General features: G+C 41.9%; 1 protein-coding gene across 1 annotated transcript in view; it reads left to right on the forward strand.

Moving 5' to 3' along the window:
* LPAR1 (lysophosphatidic acid receptor 1) overlaps positions 1 to 15,874 on the forward strand; it is a 48,894-nt gene that overhangs the window by 9,380 nt on the left and 23,640 nt on the right. Inside the window, exon 2 of the mRNA XM_010578137.1 lies at positions 2,726 to 3,473. Coding sequence (XP_010576439.1) covers positions 2,726 to 3,473 — 748 coding nt within the window. The remainder of the gene's footprint in view (positions 1 to 2,725; positions 3,474 to 15,874) is intronic.

A 15,874-nucleotide genomic window follows, 5' to 3' on the forward strand; every position in this document is an offset into this window, starting at 1 on the left:
AGATTAGCACGCTCTAAAAACAAAACTTCTCCAAAATCCCATCTGTGAACAGAGCGTTTTGTTCCTGTGTCTTCAAAATGAGAGAAGAAGCCAGTGACCTTCATGCTACTCCTCCGAGATTGCTCAAGTTCTTTCATGCTTTTAAATTTAACAAGTCTGACTCTGTAGCATTTTACATACTGTTATGTGTGTTGCATACATTCAGCCCTGGCTTGGCATTTTGTGAATAAGACAAATTTTTTTATCATATCTTGTTTCAGATTTCATGTGAAAAGGCTGGGGAGGATAGTACAAAATCAGGGGATAATTCACATTCTAAGCCCATGTGAAAACAAAGCCACAAAAAAAAAAGAAAAAAAAGAAAAAAAAGAAGACGAAAGTGACGTTTACCACATTTTAAATATCTGAGTTAAAAATATGCGTTCTGCCAGGTGTAACTGGCCTCTCTCCACAGGAATAACCGTAGAGGAGGAATCGTTACCTGTGGCTGAATCGTCAGCAGCCATCTGAAAGAAAAATTTAGATCGACAAATATATAGACAAAGAGAGAATTTATTCAGGATCGCAGAAGTCCCCTAGATCCTGGAGTCCTGACCTCCTCTGTAATTCAGACTGTAAGACTGCATCCAGATATTCCTACAGAGAGAAAAAAAACAGGGCATTCACATAATTAATGCAGATGTTGGCAAGCTTTTATAAGGGCCACTAATTCATTTGTATGACTTCCTCTCTCCCTTAAGGGTTCCTATACTTGACCTGTTATTACCACATGGTCTTTAACCAAAGAATTAAAGCCAGATGTCTTGTAGCTAGGTCTCCCTTTGTTAAGTATTCCTTATAAATCGGGAGATTTTATGCAACAGAGAGATCCTACATGAGAACTTTTAAAATTCTTAAATAATTAAGGCTGAAATGTTTCTAACCTAAGAGTTGATGTATCCTAGAGGAACAATAAAAATTTTATAGTCACTGTGCTGAGAAATACTATTTACTCTAGCATTTTATTATCCTGGGTCTGCAAATGTTTCTGATCGATGTTTAGGTTGGAGGTAAAATCATTCCAAAAAGACATTTTTCTTTAACATAAATCTAAATGTCATGTAAAGCATTTGGGATATAGGTGGAAAGTTTTGTGTATTGCTTTACTGGAATTAGCTTAATCGTGTTGACAAACAAAGGGAAACAAAAGGAAACAGAAATAGCTTTGGGTAATTCTAAGGAAATCTTTATCAGATACTATTTTTACTTGAGTCCAATTACTAATTCTGTTTCCCAATTCTGTATATTTTTGGTTTTAACTTGAAGAATACGTTAGCTGTAGCATTTCCTGCAGAATGGCTGGAGCTGTCCAAAACATAGGGGTTTGTTTGCATGTTTTAATGGGAAGAAATTCTCATCTTGTAGTGTTGTTGATCTGTTCTTCGATAGGCCTTATTACCCAGTTTCTTCCTAAAAATGCTCCTCTTTTTGTAAAAATTCAAGTTTAGTCAGTAGAGTTTCACAGCCACAAGAGCAGGGTGTCAGAGCTGGGCCTCTTTAGGAAGAGACTTTTTTGGCATGACTTTCTTGGTTTGGTTTTTTTAATCACTATTTTTACATCCTTGTTTTTAAGCCATGCTAAACAAGGAACCAGGATGTTAATCAGAGGGGTTTCTTTTTCTAAGATTTGCCTTTTGGGAATTGCACCTTGAGTAATTGATTATAACTGAGGAAGGAAATTCATTAAGCATTTTCTTGTTAGCTAACAGTTTTATGCAAAAGTTCTACATTCTTGTGGAGTATGGGGCTTGTTTGTTGCCCCATAGCTGTGCTCAGCTGAGTACTCTGCAAGGAAATTAATCATGTATTCCCTGACATAGCCATAACAGTACTTAAAGCAAGAAAGAAGGTTTGAGGCTTTTAGCACTAGTTAAGTCAAATACTGCTTTTCTGATTTCTTGCCTCACTCCTTCTACTTCAAATTGGAATAAGCCAGTTCAGATGAGTTATACTTAAAAGCATGATGTATTTCAAACCCTGTTTAGAAATGTGACTGATGGAAAAAGAAGAATGCTTATAGAAATACAGTGGCCTGCTTCTTTTAGTCTTTATAAATGCACTTCATGCTTCATGGAAAGACATAGCCCGTGGCCCTGGAAAATCACAGTCTCAGAGCATATTGATGAGCTTAATTTAGGGTCTTCTTCCCAGTTTAAGACAGGACAAGAAGGAATGCCCCTGATGGAGACCTGAATGAGTCAAAATGTGCTGGGAAATGTAATCCACTTTTCCTCCTCTTTGAGGAGCTCTTTTTGTAACACTGCTACAGCCAAAAAACAGTTTTATGCACTGGTAACATAAATAAGGTGTCCTGTAACAGAGTTTACTTTTCTTAATTACAAATTGCATGCCCTTCTTTTTAAGTGAATTTTTCAGCAGGTCTGCTTGGCCACATGCTCATTTGCTATGCAATTTACAACTGCGTCAGAAATCATGCTAGCTCCCAGAGCAGATGGAATAATTTCTGATTGTTTCTAATCTGGTTGCTGTTACTAGACTCCTCAGAGCAATTGTTTGCAAGTTGTGGAATGCCATTTAGTCTGAAAAAATAAATTTGTTCTGAAGCATGTTCCCTTCCTGTCCCCCTCCCTGCTCTCTGTGCATGTCTTGTCCGTGGAGGCAATCATATGTTTTCAGTTCTGATATTCTTTTTTTTCTCTCTCTTTTTTTTCCCCTCTTCTTTCAGTCCACAGCCATGAGCGAACCACAGTGCTACTACAATGAAACCATTGCCTTCTTTTATAACCGAAGTGGAAAATATCTAGCCACTGAATGGAACACTGTCAGCAAGCTTGTAATGGGACTGGGGATTACCGTCTGCATCTTCATAATGCTGGCCAACCTCTTGGTTATGGTGGCTATTTATGTCAACCGCCGATTCCACTTCCCTATTTATTACTTAATGGCCAACTTAGCCGCTGCAGACTTTTTTGCAGGGCTGGCCTACTTTTACTTAATGTTCAACACAGGACCCAACACTAGAAGATTGACTGTAAGCACCTGGCTTCTCCGTCAGGGTCTTATTGACACTAGCCTGACAGCCTCTGTAGCCAATTTGTTGGCCATTGCTATTGAGCGGCACATTACAGTTTTCCGAATGCAGCTACATACTCGGATGAGCAACCGGCGAGTAGTGGTCGTAATTGTGGTTATCTGGACTATGGCCATTGTCATGGGCGCCATACCAAGTGTCGGATGGAACTGTATTTGTGATATCACTCACTGCTCCAACATGGCACCGCTCTACAGTGACTCCTACCTGGTCTTCTGGGCTATTTTCAACCTGGTCACTTTTGTAGTCATGGTGGTCCTATATGCTCATATCTTTGGGTATGTCCGCCAAAGGACTATGAGAATGTCCAGACACAGTTCTGGACCCCGCAGGAATCGGGACACCATGATGAGCCTCCTGAAGACTGTGGTCATTGTGCTTGGTAAGTGCTTACTTTGCCTCCCCTGTTCTCCCCCTCTGTTTCTTATCAGGTGATTTCAGTAATGCAGGTCCAGCTTGTGGGAGGTCAGCAGCATTTGGAAGACACTAGAAGAGGTAGGGGCAATAAGAACCCCCCAGCATTTGTTACTGTGTCGGGACTATCATCAAGCTTGTTTATGGAAGTGGGTATAAGAGACTTGGTCACTCAGCCCTGTAATATGAAACTGATGAAAATCCAGGACCTTGAGATGTCAGATGGTGGGTTTTTTGCAGCTTGCATGTTTAAAGCTTGTTGTAGCAGCCTATCATGTGCAATGTTCACCCTTTTGCCTTTGAAGATGCCAAATGGCTGCAGCCTTAAAATAGTACAGGGAAGGCTCAATCTTCCACTGAAGTACCTCTTGTCTCCTTTTTGCCACCCAAAAGGTGTCGTGTTTATTCAGGCAGTACTCCTATGTCTAGAGAACAGTGAGGGGCTACAGGCTATTGATGAAAAGATTTTGCATGTTAAGCAGGACTGCATGTACAGTTCATTCAGGTCTACAATGTTTGGCACATCTGAGTATCTGCCAATTTGCTAATACAGAAAAGTAGCACATAAGGCACTGGTGTGCTTCAGCACACTGCTCAGGAGATGCCTAAGCTTCAGGGCTTGCAAAACAAGAAAACATGAGGCAAATATCATGACACACGTTGGAGTCAGAAGGTTCCTGTCTTTTTGTGAATGGCTGTATTTGGCTTTTGTCTGGGGCTCTCACTTTCCTTATGAAAAAGCACAGCCTGGATGCTGGGTACCATTCCCTGGTCAGAGTTCTGCTCTTTGTTGCTGCAGATGATAGTGAGCTGCAGGCAGGCAGGGACAGTGGTGGTTGTCTCCTTGTCCCAACCTGTGTTCCTACCCATGAGGTCCTCCAGCACGGTACACAGGTCTCTTGGGATCCTAGTAGCCTGTTGCATCGTGAAGTTCCCTTAGTAGTCTGTAAAAGCAACTGTACACAGTCTACAAAGCCCAAAACTTAGCCCCAGTTCTGGCTTTGACATCCTGATTTCCATGGCTTTATGCCATGACTTGTGTTTTCTAGCAGTTGCTATCTGCACAAACGCAGCAGAATAGTTGCAGAGATTTGTTGTGAATCACTGTGTCAACTCATATGTTAGTTTAAGAATGTACGTGTTGCTCTCTGACCTAGTTATTAGCTTTGTAACCAGAATATGAACTGTGTAGTTGACTAACCTGTTCAGCCATTGATAAGTTGTGTTCCTACGTGTCCTGCTCTTCTCTTCAGGCAAAGACTCTCTGTGACTTTTGTGAGGGAGGCTGTAGTGGTGGGTAAAACCTCTCCTGACTGCCTGGTGGTTCCAAAATCTGTCCCTCCCCATCTCCGTCATCCTCCTCACAGAAGGCAAGATGAAGTTAAGAACAGAAAGAAAATTTAGGTTTTGCAGTCGTCTTTTTAGGAAATAGATGCTTGTTTTCCCTCCTGAAGGAATTGCTGTTCATACAGCAGTGGAGTATTTCCTGTGAGGTGAAAGCCTGGCTAAGACTTTTAAAAAAAAAGGGGGGGGGGGGGCAGTCCACGGATAGTAAGTGCTTATACCAGTGCAATGCAGAGTTGTAGGAATAAATAAACATTCACTGAATAAATAGCACGTGGCAGCTAACCCCAGGCATTTATGGGACTAGAGGTATGTATGCAGTTGGAAGGCTTCGTAGTGGCTGCACCCTCCTCCATTCTCCTGTGAGCAGAGGTCACAGGGAAGATGTACAGGCCACACAGTGTGGCCACGACAGTAGAGATGTACAAGGAACATAAAGTAGCCCTTTTTTTCCCTAATAAGTACCTTATTTTTTCCAGGTATTGTTCTGGAAACAGTGGAACAACTTCAGAGGTTAAGTAGCATTAGCCAAACTGAAGGCGACTCAAGTTTAGCTGCTCATGTAGTTCAATAGTATCTCTGATTCCTCACTGGGGCTACTTGGAGTAAGATTTTTCAGGACTGCAGGTGGCACATGTTGAAGCTTCTTCAAAATTCAAACAGGACCTTATTTCTTACTACTGGTGCAGTTAAATTCCTTCGGCGTTGTGTACACACTCTGCTTTAGCACCTCTTCTAATCTGCATAGAACACCATTTGCAGAGAGAGGTAACGTGTTATTTTATTAAATCTGCTTGAAGAAAACAAAGGCACTCCCAGGCTGTGACACTCTTGATCCTGTATTTGGATCTCCCACTTTGGTATTATTTTGAAAAGGGGTGGGTTGGTTGGTTGGTTGGTTGGTTTGTTTGTTTGTTTGTTTTTCAAAGCAGTGTGGTTTATTTGGTTGGAGGAGGTCAGTCATAGGGCTACAGTGCAAAGAAGCAGCAATGCTTTCACCTCCTTACCACCTGTGAGACACAGTTGCAAGGTAAAGATGGCTGGGAAACAGCTGTGGGATTGTTGGTTTGTTTCGTTGTTTTGGTTTTTTTAAATAAATTTTAAAAAATGGCCTGAAGCCAAGAGTCACGCCTGGGGGCAACCACAGAGACTTTTGGAGGTTAAACATTTGTGCATCAGGGTGTTAAGCAGACTGTTAGATGAACCATAAGAAAAGTTCATGAGTTGCCATCAGCTGGCAAGTGCCACCCCCTATTACTGAATTTGCATTTCCAGTGTTTTGTGGTTCTAAAGAAAAAAAGCTAAGCATCACTTCGAAGTGCTGGTTTGGTGGTACCTCACTTTGGAGTAGGGGTTCGGACAGCCTGTTGATCAGGCGGGTGTCCTGGTGCTCTGGCATTGCTTGCAGTCTGCTTGCATGTCTGGCTTAAAATTTTCACAAGCAGAAGATTTAATTTTGAGTGTCGTATTTCCTGAGTGCCATCTTCAAAGGTAGTCAGTGCATAGTGCTGTGAGTTCATCTGTTTGAGCTTTGGGAAATGCAGAGAAGGTGGGTGTCGTAGGCTGCTTGGAGCAACTTGCTGAACGTTTATCTCGTGTGATCTGGCTTTTTTCTGCATCAGTGAACCTCAGTAACACGGAGGAAGAGACCCCCTGTCTTCCTTAATAGCGCAGATCAGGGTAATACATTGCTGTTTGAGGTAGAACCCACATTATTGCTGGAGGTGGAGAGGAGAAGGGAAGCGTTTCAGTTTATTCATAAGAACCCTCTCCCTCCTCTCCTGCCCCACGGCTGAGTGGGGCAGGGAGCTGGTTGGTGTGTGTCAGCCCACTTGCCCAGAAGGAGGCAATTCATTTTGGAGGAGAGGGAGGGTGCCTTGGGAATCGAGGAAAAACAGGGCGGGGAGTCTGAGTAAACCTATGAGCACTGGCAGAGGGAGGCAAACCAGTCCTCGTCTTAGGATCTTTGTTAAAATGCTGCTCAGCCGTAAGTAACCCCCTTGTGATTTGGGCAGCAATGAACTGGTCGTTTGACTTTTAAACTTCCATAAACTGGTCTTCCTGAAGTCGCCCTGCTGGCTGTACTCCCAGGCAGAGCCTCGCTGCTGCAAGCAGAAGATCGTCTTTTCCTCTGTCCCCATCCACGCTACGTTTCGGGGGGCAGGAGGGGGGGCGGAATTAACACAAGAGCTTCTTGTTCGTTAGCTGCCTAACACGGCCTGCCCTCCGCGCGCCTTGCTGCCTTGCTCCAAGAGGCGAAGAGCTGCCCCGAAGCGGGCGCAGTCCTGCGATGCTGTCAGCCTGTGCGGGGCGGGCGCCAGCCGCCTCCGACAAGAGGGTGATTGTGCGGGGAGGGCTGCGGACGCTTGGCGCGCGGGCTGGAGCGGTCGGGATCTGGCACACGGCGTCATCCCACAGAGCGGGTGGGATGCTGAATCCCAGGAACAAGTCAAAAGCAGAGAACAGATTTTTTTTTTTTTTTTCCTCGTGCCCTTTTGTTTTTCTTCGAGTAAAATATTTTAAACAGAAGGAAGTGATTTCATAGCTGAGCCCTTTTTTCTTTTAACAAGGCTGCTTTTGAAATCTTTCGAAAGTAACAAGGAACATAAAGCTCTTTCTCTAGAGCATGCTTTTCCTTTGCGCTGGGGCTAAGGAAGGACTGATCTGTGTACCGCACACAGCCATAAAATCAGGTCTGGTTTGGCTTGCAGTTCAGTGACACTTTGCCTTTCACCACCACCATGTGTTACGTTTAAATGAGCAGTCGAGGGAACAGGCAGAAACCTAGCAGATACGACAGATGAAAGTTGGCATCCTCTCTTCCATCCTCCACGGTTTCTTATCTTATGTTTAAGGACAAAGCTAAACTGTTTTTCTGGTGGGGTCATAGTTAGACTCTGAATGCATTTGGCTGGGCCAAAGGCAGGTTTGGCCCCCAAATGGATGACAATATCTAACTACTGTTTTAAGAAGCAGTGAAAGCACTGAAAAAGGATTTCAGAGCTCAGGGGTGGAAAAAACTAGCTCTGCTCTGGATTTCCATGGCCTGGAATAAGTCATGAAAGGCTAGGGTCTTCTAGGGGTTCTTATATACCCTCATTTGTAGATAACTACCAGCTTAGATTATTATTGTTGGAAAGTTAGCCTGTATGTTCGCCTGCCTAAATGCTGATTGAAGACCCTTCCTTAACTTGTCAGCTCTTGTTTTTGCAATGTGGATAAGTGTTCCCTATACCTCCATACACATATTTAGGCATCCTTCTCTATTTAGAAGTTAGACTGTGAGAGTACAATGTTAAGGTTTTATAACTGAATTTTAAATAACAGTAATAGCAACAAACTTTCATATGTATGTTTTACCAATCCTGCCAATTAGCCTTCCGTGTTGGGTGAGGTCTCAGTGGTGTTTGGCCAAAATTAGGCATGCCTGTTGAGCCCAGAACCACAGCTAGCCCCCAGGATGTAGGCAGAGCAAACAATGAATTCATGATTGCTTACCCTTTATGTTCCTGGGAACTAAAAAGACACTTCAGCTTTTCCTGCCTGTAAGACCATCCACTTTGTTTGCAGCAATGATGTGGTTTATTCTGCATGATTTGGAAACTAATGTGGGCACAGATAAAAAAAAGTGAAGGTTCTTTTTGTATAAACTATTTTAATTTAAAGGAGTCTCACTGTTTTTGAAGACAGTCCCTTATTATAACGAAGCAATAAATGCAAGGAAAACATCTGGAAGTTTAGTATAACATCTGGAAGGGTGGAACTGCCCAGCAACAATTTTTTTCCTGCCCTCTCTTTCTGCCACAGTTGTGAATTGCATGGGAGACTTATTTTTGTACTTTAGTAGCTTTTCTTTCACAACGAGGTACCAAATGGGGATGGAAAGCAGCAAATGACTATGGTAATGCACGTGAGTGTCAACATATGCTGTAGCCAGACAGTTAAAGCAAATAAAGTGCATTATTGATAACTTTAACCTTTCTGGGTGATTGATTGTTACATAGCATTTCATTCCAAGGTCAAAAACATGAAGTTCTGTAGAGACACATTTTTTAAAAGATGTTTTCAATATCTCTGCTGTCTCTTCTGGCATGCAGTCTGCATCTTTTCCCGCTTTCTCCCCTCATGCAGTAAGATCACTTGATTTTCAGTAGAAAATAAGACCGTGAAATAGTGCTACAATCTGAATGACAGCACCCTGTGTTTTGCCAGAGGCATGCCTTTATTTCCATACCCCTCATGCAGTGTCAGGTGGTTAACTGGGGTGGCCTATCTTCATTGGCCCCCGAATTGTAAAGCTTTGACCTACCTAAGCCTTATTAACTGTACTTCACTAGTTACCACGTAAGTGGTCCTGGGCCAAGATGAAGATGATCTTGTCTCGACAGAGCTTGGTTATGGCATCACTTGAACTTCAGCAGACCTTCCCTGCCCATGGAAAGCTATTCTGGTGGGCCAAAGCAAACATCAGCCCTGCTAGTGCAATGCAACTGATAAGAGGATCTTTTGGAGAAGCCAGGGTTTAAATCTGAGCCCCGCGGCTGGAAGAAGACAACTTCACCTATTCATCTCTTCCCTGAGGAGTGCTGCTGGCATGAAGAGAGCCGAGCTCTCCAACCGCATTTTCTCTGAGATGACTGAAAATGAGGATGTCATCTTAGCTTGGAGATGTCCTTCCACCAGGTAGCGGTGGCCCCATTTGGGGGCCCAGTTGGTTTTTTTCCTTGACGTTATTACATTTTCCTTGGAGAGCTGGGCTGGGCAATGAGATCAAGCTGGAGTTCAGATGAGAGCAGCACATTTCACAGCTTCTTCTCTGGAAGTGGGGGAGTGTGAAGCCATAAATACCGGGTTAGCCTGTGGCCAGCATGGGGGACTTGTTCAGAATCACCAACCCTGCCTGACCCCTGCGTAACAGTAATGTCACTTGTGTATTGATTTAGTCCTGACGGAAAAACAGGGCAATAAACTCTGGAACTGGCGCTGGCAATACGAGTCTGAGCATCAATGACTTTCTGTTCTAGCACACAGGGTGCAGTTATGTGCAGTCCCAGTGTTTCTAGGTAAGTATATTTTAAAAGTGCATAAACTGTGAATTTAACCCACAGTCGAGTAAACTGGGAAATTGTGGCTGATTACTGTAGTCTAAAGGGAGCACTCCTCATAGTTTATAACATTAATTCTTATTACCATTGTATGGAGAGGGAAGGTTTATAATAAGTGCTTTCAGAGCTGCAGTGTGATGGCAGTATTTTCAAGCTGTATCATCATATATTTGCATGAAGAAGTGAAATCTTCATTAAAATTATTCTATAAGATTTTTTTTAATAGCACACCCTATCCTACAGGATTTTTGATGGCTTGGATTTCTGTCTCTTTTTTCTTAGTGGAAGTCCTTAAGAGTAATTGTGATTGCTCCTTGGAGGAAAATAACACATACAGGTTGGAGTGGGGATGGCTTCCAGGGCTTGCTGTTACTACTTATAATGTATTATCTTTTTTTTTTTTATCTTTTTTTTTTTTGCATGCATCTTAATGACATTTTGGTATTGACTTAAAAAAACAGTGTACATTCATCTTGCAAGTAGGTGAAGCAGAATGGAAGTCTTCGTATTACTGCTTATATTTGTTAGAAGATTTCATTGTGAAATCATTCAGATTTAATAACAAAAAATAGAATTTTCATGGTCTGTTATCCATAATGAGTGGTCTAATATTTTTATGTTTGTACATGTAAATGTCAATATTCTTATTTTCTTGATAAATATAGCTTTATTACTATATTAGACAGATCTAGCACTCTTTTATGAAAGGAAGACAACTTTTCTTGAACTATTAAAAATCAGTGAGTTATATTTCATCAGCAAAATGGGTTTCTGCTGTCAGTTAAAATAATGGAGGCATGAAAACTTGCCGAGGATCTAAGCTGTAATCTGTACATAATTATGCAGTGATTGGAGTGTGTCTTAAATTTAAGACCCTTTGGACTTGCATAGGATGTTTCATGCTTGCTTGTTTTTTTCATGCTGGTAGTAAAAGCAGTGCTATGTGTGCTCTCTGACAGTTAATCTGTCTCTCTAAATCTCACTCACTGATCATTTTTATTGTAATTTATAATCCTACAAATGAATTCCAGTTGATCTTTTTGAATTTTGTCTAGTAGCCCCAAACCAAATCTCTTCCCAGTACTGATTGGATGGTGAAGATATTGAAAGGAAAAAGAATAAGGAAGCACAGCATCTGGAAATTACACTGTGGTCAGTTCATTTGTGTGATAAAGTTCATAACTAGCTTTCTTTTTCAAAACAAGCCCATACAAGCTCTCCTTGCTGAAGCAGAAGTTATTGGTGCCTTGGATCCAGGCAGCTCTTTCTCTGAACCTGGAGCATGGTGGGGTGTGTTGGGAGTCTAATTCTAAATGTTTTGCTTAATTTCTTCACTGACTCTCGCAATTAAATTTATTGTATCCCCAGCTAAAGCTGCTAAGTCCCTGGTAACTGTCTCTTCTCTAAAGTATTCCAGGTATCCTTGTGTAATTCATTGCTTCACCCTGGGGAAACCATTTGGAAGTTTTCCCCTTCTCTCCCCCTTCAGTTAAGAATAAGTATTATTTATTTTCATTTGGGATCCTTTGAAACTGTGCTTTGAGGAACTTCCATCATTTCCCAAGGCAGGAATGTGGTTTTATTTTATTTTGTTTTTGAATGGGGAAAGTCACTCTAGTAAACCCATTCCTTTACATACGATGGAAATGAGGCCTTGTTTAATAAAAGTCTTTCCCCTGATTTCAGTATAATTTATTACCTTTTCAGGGAAGAAATAAATTTAAAGGGCAAAAGAAAGCTCTCTGCATTCCTCCAAGAATGGCCAGAGAGGGACAACCTTGAGTAGTTCTTGGTCTGTACTCAAGTTCAGCTTTTGATTAAAAAAAAATAAAATAAATAAAACTGTAATTGCTTGCATACATTGTCTCTTGTTTCCAAAAGGCTTCTAAAAATGAATTCAAATGGCAGAAGTAGGTATTCTTCTCAGCAAGGCAAAGGGAATTGATTTTTATTTTTCTTTATAAATAATAGGATTTGGAAATCTCACCCTTACCCTCAAGCAATAGAATCCAACCTTTTCTGTCAGATCCAGGTGAAATAACAAACTGCTGGCCAAGGAGTGAAATTCACTTAGTGAAAATCCATGCTAAACCAAAATGAATTAGTACCATATCTCACTCTGCCATCTGACTCTGCTTAGCAGTGCTACATCCATGAGTGAGTACTCATTAACCTGGGCTTCTCCAAAACAGCAGAGATGGGGACGTGTTGTGGGACATTTGCTCTAACACAGAGGTCTTGGTAAACTTTGAGAAAAGCTGAAAGCTCAGGGTAGAAGTAGTTACCAAAGAAAAAATTTGAAAATCAGCGTGTGCAGGAAGACTTACATGTAAAATGTCAGCACATGACCGAGACCTACTGATCTCAGGCTTTTTGAGCTGAATTTTTTGGAACAGAAGATGGGAATACATCCTTTAGAGGAGGCAACAATAATGCTTTTACAAAATGGCTTCTTGCAAGATAACATTTTTTTCCTCTGGAAAGTGCATAGTTGCATGGGGAGTTCAGTTCTAAAAGTTTTGCTTAATTTCTTCCCTGACATTGGGTTAAATTTCTTGCATCCTCAGTTAAAACTGATACATCTTTGATAACTGTTAAAGCAAAGAATTTGCAGTATGGAAGATCAGAGGTGATGTCCATGTCCAGCCACTGTCTTGTGTTTTCATCTTTGGGATACCATTTGTCCTTCCCATGTTCCAGCGAAAACCGCTCAAATGCTAAGCCAGACTTAGAGCTAGACCTCAGCTTGAGGAACTACGTGAACAAAAATGCCAGCTGTTAACTTGTTGCATTGTAAAACTGCATTCAATGAGGCATTGAACAATCATTTGTTTCCACCAGTGGAAAACATTGAGAACAAGAGACTGTTTTGTGGGAGAGGAGAAGTGGTGCTCCTTCTTGTGCGTTGCTTCATTGCACATGAGCAGTGTGAGTAAGTATTGTGGGTTGTCTGTTTTTCTGGGGTAATCTGTGAAAACAGAAGAATACAATTTTAAACCCCAAGTTATTTTTGCCTTTTATAGTTTCAATGAAACTATGGCTCTTAACATCAAAACAGAAAATTATTGCCGGTGGAAAGGCTTGCTAAGACATCTGAGGTACAGCAGACGGTCAGTGGAGTGGGAAATGGTCAGCAGTGAGTGATAGATAGCCTTCAGACAACAGCCTTTGCGCCTCCCTCCTAGTCTCAGCACGAAAAGTGTGTTCAAGGAAACAGCTTACTTTATGCATGTTTAATAAATGTATTTTGAACCCGAATGTGAAAGAAAAATGTGATTCAGAGCTCTTCTGGTTCTACCTTTACTAGCAGAACAGCTTCCTATTTTCCTATTTCTTACAGCTTGGGATGCTGTTGCTGAGCTCACAGGTGGCCTGCTTTTTTTCTTTTTTCTTTCAGGCAAAGGTCTTTCCCCCCACTCCCACCCCAAGCCCTTCCATGACTTAAGTTTCTGTCACACACACATTTGATGCCCTTCTTTAAAGCTGAAAAGCAGGAACAGCAGCAGAAAAGCCCCATGCTTTCTGCAGTTCTCTTTTGGGAAACCTTCATGCCACCTTTCCACTTTGCTGAGCCTAAAAAAGTCTCTGAAGTTCATTTTCCTTGTATCCACATGGAGAAACGCTGATATTCCATTCAAGTGTGCTTCTTGTATATGTGGCAGGTCCACTAGCAGACACATACCCTTTCCCATCAGTGCTTGGAGAGCAGGTAAAAGGACTCAGAGCTTGTATGGAAGGTCATGAGACTTCAGAATCTATGACATCATTTGTTAAGTCTGAAGCATTTGTTTTCCGTGCTCAAGTATTGTCCATCAGTCTGTGCTGCTTAATGAAGTACTGGAGCAAGGGGGACTACCATACGTGAAAATACTTGGTTTCCAGACCCACCGGCGAACAGGAGGTGTTCAAAGGCCCAGGGACGAGTGCTTTGAAGTTTGTGGGCAGGGTGACCTTAAGTTCTGCAGCTGGGGAAGTGAGAATTTAGTCTGTTGAACTGTCCCAGACATACCTGCCACAGGGCTGGACATCTGCTGCTGTGGGCTGATGTTAGGAGAGCAGCCTCTGTGTGTTGCGGTAGGTTGAAATAATAATTCCTTGATGTTAGCGCTAAAAGCCTATGAGGGTACTTTGAAAAAAAAAAAGGTTCAGATAAGTTTGAGGGGAGTGAGAGAGCAATTCTGTTGCATTTCTTTGTGTTGGAGTAAGAACTGTCTGTCTTGGGTCTTTCTGCTTCAATAAAGTACTTGGTATCTGAGTACGAATTTGCTAATGTAACCATAGATATGCAAGGACAGTTAAGATTTTTGAACTATCTTCCTTCATGAAGGAAGTCATCGTCTCCTGAAGAAGAGGGAGGGAATTGAGCTGTTACAAGCAGGAAAAGCTGCCAAGCTCCTACATTTATCTTCTTTTCATGGAAATCGTTTCCTCTGACCTTGGACTCACTACCTTCCTTGTTCTCCTGAAAGCAGTTTGGGGAGCTGTTTCCCATCTTCTGATATTGATGTAACCTCAGAAGGAACTTGTTCTGACATATGGCATTGATAATTCTCGTCTTCCCTTGTTTGAAGTTGCTTTTAAGTGCCCACTTTTTACTTTTCTAGAAGTACAAGGAGTAACGTAGAGATGAATTTTCCAAGCAGAAGCTGTGTGTATAGTGAGAAAGAAAAAAAGCTGTGTAAAACTATTGCACATTTGTAGATTTGTTGCCACTTTCTTCCATTAAACAAACTAAAATTGAAAACTGTAGTTCATAAAAGGAATATTGAAGGAAATTTTAAAAAATATATTAAGTTACTTTAGATACGTAGCTGGATTTCCTTGATGATGTGTTGGATTTTCTTAAACTTCAGTTACCTTCATTAACTATCAAAACAAACGTATTTAGTGACATATTTTCTACCATAACTGCATGTGCTTATACAAGCGAAAAGGCTGCAGTGGAAACTGTGCTCACTCTTCCCAACTTGGAGCGGTTGTACTAACACCCCAAAACAGGCCGGGGTGCCGCACCAGGGACCCAGCCTTGCCTGCCACTCTCCCCTGTGACGCTGCCCCTCACACCCCGACTGCTTCGGTGCCGATGCTACTGCACATGTATTTCAGTTAGCTCCCATGATCTGGGAGAAAAAACTTCTACGTAATTACAAAAAAACCCCGTTTCATTTCAAACCTTAAACATAGGGGGAACAGACTGGGTTTTATTTATCTCTTCAGCTGGCGTGCAGAGTGAGGAGTGAAGAGGTGAGTAACAATATTAAGAAGTCAATTACATTGTGCCTGTCAATCAGCTACAAGGTGCTACAAGGTCTACTTTTGACATAGGCAGGTTACAATTAAAAATTTACTAGCATAGCCATGAGTTTGGGTATGTACTTCTAAGCAGTGAGGTGTGTACCTTCAGGTTACAACTGTTTAATGGGAAATACATTTCTTTCAATACATACTAACTGACAACTTTTAAGTGACATGTAAAACAGCCCGCTGCTGTCAGTTAATTGCCAAAGGGGCTACAAAGAGTCACTTAACTCCAGGCTGTGAGGAGCCTCGTGGATGGGGAAGGGCACAGTCTGAAGGAGTAAAGTCATGTCTTCCATGCAAATAGAAATGCATAACAACTCCCGTCTGCTTGTACCACACTGTAGAAAGCAGGTTGGGAATGACATGTGGGGTTTCTAACCCCTGCTTGCACAGGTCGAAACAGAAATTCATGATGGAAAAATTGTTTTTCTTGAGATGGCAGACCTGCAAAGCGTGTCTGCTGGTTTTTGATGTTCAAAGTCATGCCAGCAGGGCACACCATGTTCTGGTTCCTCCTCTGGAGGCAGATAGTGAAATGGAGTTCAGTGCTGACCAGTTCATTTTCCGGGAGATCCCTTGCCTTTGCCATGCATGTGCCCAAGCAAAAGAAAATATAAGT

This window comes from Haliaeetus leucocephalus, unplaced genomic scaffold (genome assembly GCF_000737465.1).
Source record: "Haliaeetus leucocephalus isolate CR32 unplaced genomic scaffold, Haliaeetus_leucocephalus-4.0 Scaffold605, whole genome shotgun sequence".
In the NCBI taxonomy this organism is placed as follows: domain Eukaryota; kingdom Metazoa; phylum Chordata; class Aves; order Accipitriformes; family Accipitridae; genus Haliaeetus; species Haliaeetus leucocephalus.